Source organism: Palaemon carinicauda, chromosome 45 (genome assembly GCF_036898095.1).
Source record: "Palaemon carinicauda isolate YSFRI2023 chromosome 45, ASM3689809v2, whole genome shotgun sequence".
NCBI lineage: Eukaryota > Metazoa > Arthropoda > Malacostraca > Decapoda > Palaemonidae > Palaemon > Palaemon carinicauda.
The window spans coordinates 21550461-21556425 of record NC_090769.1 but is presented as its reverse complement, the minus strand read 5'-3'; the positions used below and the strand labels follow the sequence as shown (position 1 = coordinate 21556425).

The 5965-nt window shown below is 26.9% G+C and overlaps 1 protein-coding gene across 4 annotated transcripts in view; it reads right to left on the bottom strand.

Moving 5' to 3' along the window:
• The window catches only part of tmod (tropomodulin), a 151973-nt gene extending 146229 nt beyond the window's left edge, over positions 1-5744 (bottom strand). Inside the window, exon 1 of one of the 4 annotated variants that reach the window (XR_011042565.1) lies at positions 5603-5741. Coding sequence is in view for 3 of the 4 variants with exons in the window: in XM_068367259.1 (XP_068223360.1) it covers positions 5603-5689 (87 nt within the window). In the remaining variant the exon portion in view is untranslated. Of the gene's footprint in view, positions 1-5602 lie in introns of all 4 variants that reach the window. The other 3 variants (XM_068367259.1, XM_068367258.1, XM_068367262.1) reach the window with 3 other exon arrangements.
• Positions 5745-5965: the final 221 nt, after the last annotated feature.

The following is a 5965-nucleotide window of genomic DNA, read 5'->3' as shown; positions in this document are numbered from 1 at the left end:
AAGACACTGAATAGTCTGGCCTATTCTTTACAGATTCTCCTCTGTCCTCATACACCTGATAACACTGAGATTGCCAAACAATTCTTCTTCACCCAAGGGGTTAACTACTGCACTGTAATTGTTCAGTGGCTACTTTCTCTTGGTAAGGGTAGAAGAGACTCTTAAGCTATGGTAAGCAGCTCTTCTGGGAGAAGGACACTCCAAAATCAAACCATTGTTCTCTATTCTTGGGCAGTGCCTTAGCCTCTGTACCATGGTCTTCCACTGTTCTTGGGTTAGAGTTCTCTTGCTTGAGGGTACACTCGGGCAGACTTTTCTATCTAGTTTCTCTTCCTCTTGTTTTGTTGAAGTTTTTATAGTTTAAATAGGAAATATTTATTTCAATATTGTTACTATTCTTAAAATATTTTATTTTTCCTTATTCTTTTCCTCACTGGGCTATTTTCCCTGTTGGGGCCCCTGAGCTTATAGCATCCTGCTTTTCCAACTAGGGTTGTAGCTTAGCATTTAATAATAATAATAATAATAATAATTAGAGAACACTAGTATATATAAATATGAGTCTGTATCAAACACGTTCAGTACGTTGAGTTTGTTAATTCTGACGTCAGCAGGTCTAACCAACATCCGGCACGAAGATAAAGAGCAATAATTTCCCGAGGACGTTTTTGGATTCATTCTTCAGCAAGATTGCCAAACTGTCTTCGATGTAAATGCCGGTACTTAATCTATATATATATATATATATATATATATATATATATATATATATATATATATATATATATTTATATATATATATATATATATATATATATATATATATATATATATATATATATATATTTATATATATATATATATATATATATATATATATATATATATATATATATATATATATATATACTGTATATATATAAATATATATATACATATATATATATATATATATATATATATATTTATATATATACAGTATATATATATATATACAGTATATATATATATATATATATATATATATATCCGTGGCATTGTTCACAATAACAGTTAAAATGTTATATATAAAAGATATATTAGTTCATCAAAATTTCAATTAGGCTCCACAAAGCACTAGAAGAGTTGAAAAACCCAGGCCTACATGGCTGAGCAAAAGAAAAGTCCTTTGTATAGTTCACATTGACAGTTAAAATGTCGTAATAAAAATCTACATGTCATATTTAAAATCAAAAAGAGATATTAGTTCACCAAAAGTATCAACTGGGCTCCACAAGGCACTAGAAGAGTTGGAAGACCTAGGCGTACGTGGCTGAGGACTATGAAGCATGAAGTAGGAGTTGGTGAGTAGAAAAATATTGATTTAAGAGCTCAAGATGACTGGCGAAATCTAACTGGGGCCCTTTGAGTCAATAGGCGTAAGAGGAGATGATGATGATGATTATGATGATGATATTATCATTATTATTACTAGCTAAGCTATAACCCTAGTTGGGAAAGCAGGATACTATAAACCCAAGGGCTCCAATAGGGAAAAATAGCCCAGTGAGGAAAGGAAATTAGGGTATAAACACTACAAGAGAAGTAATGAACAATTAAAATCAAATATTTCAAGAACAGTAACAACATTAAAATAAATATATATCATAGATAAACAATAATAATAATAATAGTAATAATAATAATAATAATAATAATAATAATTATGATTATATTTATAATAATGATAATAAAAATAAAAATAATAATAATAATAATAATAATGATAATAATAATAATAACAATATTAATAATTATGATTATAATATTGATAATAATGATAATAAAAATAATAATAATAATAATAATAATAAAATAATAATAATAATAATAATAATAATAATTATGATGACAATAATAATAATAATAATAAAAATTATAATAATAATAACAATAATAATAATAATAATAATAATAATAATAATAATAATAATAAGAGGAAGAGAAATAAGATAAGAACAGTAACCCCAAGTATAAAATATGAAGGACAAAACTGAAAGTAATTCGAACATCTATAAATAGAGAAAATAAGAGAAGAAACAGATGTTGAACATCACGATAATTCTGACTCACAAAAAAAAAAAAAAAAAAAAAAAAAAAAAAAAAAAAAAAAAACTTCTTCACCGGATGTTTGACTACATCTAAATAACCTCTAAGAGCTGACAGCCTGTGAGTTATAACAATTTCTTGATTCTAAGAGGAAGAAGAGAGTAAATAGGTAAAGAAAAATTAAATTCTTTTTTCGTTTGCTTTGGAGGGAGAGAGGATGAGTGAGTCATATACATGACTGTTTTCATGGCCAGATTTTTTTTATCTCTCTCTCTCTCTCTCTCTCTCTCTCTCTCTCTCTCTCTCTCTCTCTCTCTCTCTCTCTCTCTCTCATACTATAGTTATACTGTGGGGGAGAATTCTTAATAATAATAATGATAATAATAATAATAATAATAATAATAATAACAATAATAATAATAATAATAATCATCTCATCATCATCAACATCATTATTATTATTATTATTATTATTATTATTATTATTATTATTATTAGCTAAGTTACAACCCTAGTTGCAAAAGCAAGATGCTATAAACCCAAGGGCTCCAACATGAAGAAAAATACCCCAGTGAGGAGAGCAAATAAAGAAATAAATAAACTACATGAAAAGTAATGAACAATTTAAAAAAAAAAATTCCAAGAAACCATTGATTTCCCCGAAGGTGATGTACATTCAAAAAATAAATAAATAAATAAATAAATAAAAAATAAAAAAAATAAAATAAAAATTAGAAAATATTGGGCTTGGGAGAAATGAAAAATGAATGAAATGAATGTTCACAGAAATGAAAAATGAATGAAATGAATGTTCAAAGAAATGAAAAATGAATGAAATGAATGTTCAAAGAAATGAAAAATGAATGAAATGAATGTTCAAAGAAATGAAAAATGAATGAAATGAATGTTCAGAGAAATGAAAAATGTATGAACTGAATGTTCAAAGAAATGAAAAATGAATGAAATGAATGTTCAAAGAAATGAAAAATGATTGAAATGAACGTTCAGAGAAATGAAAAATGAATGAAATGAACGTTCAGAGAAATGAAAAATGAATGAAATGAATGTTCAAAGAAATGAAAAATGAATGAAATGAATGTTCAAAGAAATGAAAAATGAATGAAATGAATGTTCAAAGAAATGAAAAATGAATGAAATGAAAAATGAATGAAATGAATGTTCAGAGAAATGAAAAATGAATGAAATGAATGTTCAAAGAAATGAAAAATGAATGAAATGAATGTTCAAAGAAATGAAAAATGAATGAAATGAATGTTCAAAGAAATGAAAAATGAATGAAATGAAAAATGAATGAAATGAATGTTCAGAGAAATGAAAAATGAATGAAATGAATGTTCAAAGAAATGAAAAATGAATGAAATGAATGTTCAAAGAAATGAAAAATGAATGAAATGAATGTTCAAAGAAATGAAAAATGAATGAAATGAATGTTCAAAGAAATGAAAAATGAATGAAATGAATGTTCAAAGAAATGAAAAATGAATGAAATGAACGTTCAAAGAAATGAAAAATGAATGAAAGGAATGTTCAAAGAAATGAAAAATGAATGTTCAAAGAAATGAAAAATGGATGATATGAATGTTCAAAGAAACGAAAAATGAATGAAATGAATGTTCAAAGAAATGAAAAATGATTGAAATGAATGTTCAAAGAAATGAAAAATGAATGAAATGAATGTTCAAATCTTGGCAAGGGTTCGGGGCCCCATCACTTCTGCAGCACCCTGAAGACGTCCCAGGACCCACCCTAAAATTTCGTGACGGAATCTCGCGAGTATTATACGCGTCAGCCTTTTCACCGTACCGCTAATGACTTCACAGATGATATTATTAATTCATTTGTCAGTTGCAGTTCGTCCTACTTTGACGAGGTGTTAACGTGGGATTCACTCTCTCTCTCTCTCTCTCTCTCTCTATAACATAAAGCATTATCTGGCTAAAATATTCTTGCATATACTATAGTCCATTTCTTTTAGCGAGGCATATTTGCACCGACTCGCAGCGGTGCCCTTTTAGCTCTGAAAAGTTTCCTGATCGCTGATTGGTTGGACAAGATAATTCTAACCAAGCAGCGATCAGGAAACTTTCCCGAAATAAAAGGGCACTTGCACCGACTCGCAACCGTGCCCTTTTAGCTCGGAAAAGTTTCCTGATCGCTGATTGGTTGGACAAGATAATTCTAACCAATCAGCGATCAGGAAACTTTTCCGAGCTAAAAGGGCACCGCGGCGAGTCGGTGCAAATCTGCCTAGCTAAAAGAAATGGATTATAGTTTATGTTCTCTTTTTTTTTTCAATTCGTAAATATCTTAGACTCATTATATCAACCTTCTTATCGTTTTACAATATGAAATTGAGAGCTAAGAACCTCTTCAATCTAGAAACGAAAAAGTTATTTAAACTTCTCGCTCACGATACCAGAAAAAAACGCCATTTATGAAAATATTATGAATAATTTTCACTCCTCACTTACCTTGGGTTCCGAAATAATATGTTGGAGGAATCCACTTACCTTATGTTGTGCTTTAAATGACATGATTATAGTACATTGGGTCAATAGGATTGTAATGATATGGTAATAATCTAAGAATTTGTATAAACTTTAAGGTAGAACATGGATAAGATTATATATATATATATATATATATATATATATATATATGTATATGTATATATATATATATATATATATATATATATATATATATATATATATATATATATATATCTATATATATATATATATATATATATATATATATAGATAGATATACTGTATATATATATATATATATATATATTATATATATATATATATATTTATATACATATATATCTATCTATCTATCTATATATATATATATATATATATATATATATATATATATATATTTATATACATATATATATATTTATATACATATATATATATATATATATATATATATATATATATTATATATTATATATTATATATATATATATATATATATATATATATATATATATATATATATACACATATACATACATACTGTGTACCTCTATACATCTGTGCATATATATATACAGTATATATATATATATATATATATATATATATATATATATATATATATATATATATATTACTTTATTCATCTATATCTGAAAGGCAAAGTAGAAATCAGGAATACAATAATACAATAAATGTTAACAAAACAAAAACAAACATAAAATTATCATTAAAATTTAAACAATCAAACAAACAAACAAACAAACAAACGAAATGCCATCACCAAAACAAGTCACAAAAAAAACAAGAAAAAAAACAAGAAAAAAAACAAAACAAGTGAATAACATTGCAGCAGGCAACACAATCCATAATAAACAGCGTCTAAGAGAAACGACCAAAAAACGAAAAGATAACAAAGAAAGAAAGAAGAAGATATAATACATGATAATAAGGATGAAGGATTCCTAAGGATAAAAAGGATTCAACTTGTTTATACTCACGGATGACCTGTAGTACTCTTCCTTAGTCGTGACCTTTGTCACCTTGTGTGACACCGTCCTCTGCGTTATCTCCATTTCCATAGCCATGGCTGATGCCCCTTTTTCTATATAACTTTTCTCTTTTATAATAGAATTGATTTCCTTGCACTAAACTTCTTCTCTTTCTCTCTTTCAGTTTCTGTGTCTGTTTAATCTCTTCCAGAAGAGCTGCTTTTTATTGTCTCACTTCAATTCAGCTTCCTGTGATGGGACGGTTTCTTCATTAGTAATCTGTTATCGTATGAGAATTTGATTGGTACAGGTTTCTATCTACTCTGGTTTTCTATCATGTGTATATATCTTTTTTTCTATTGTATGTAATGG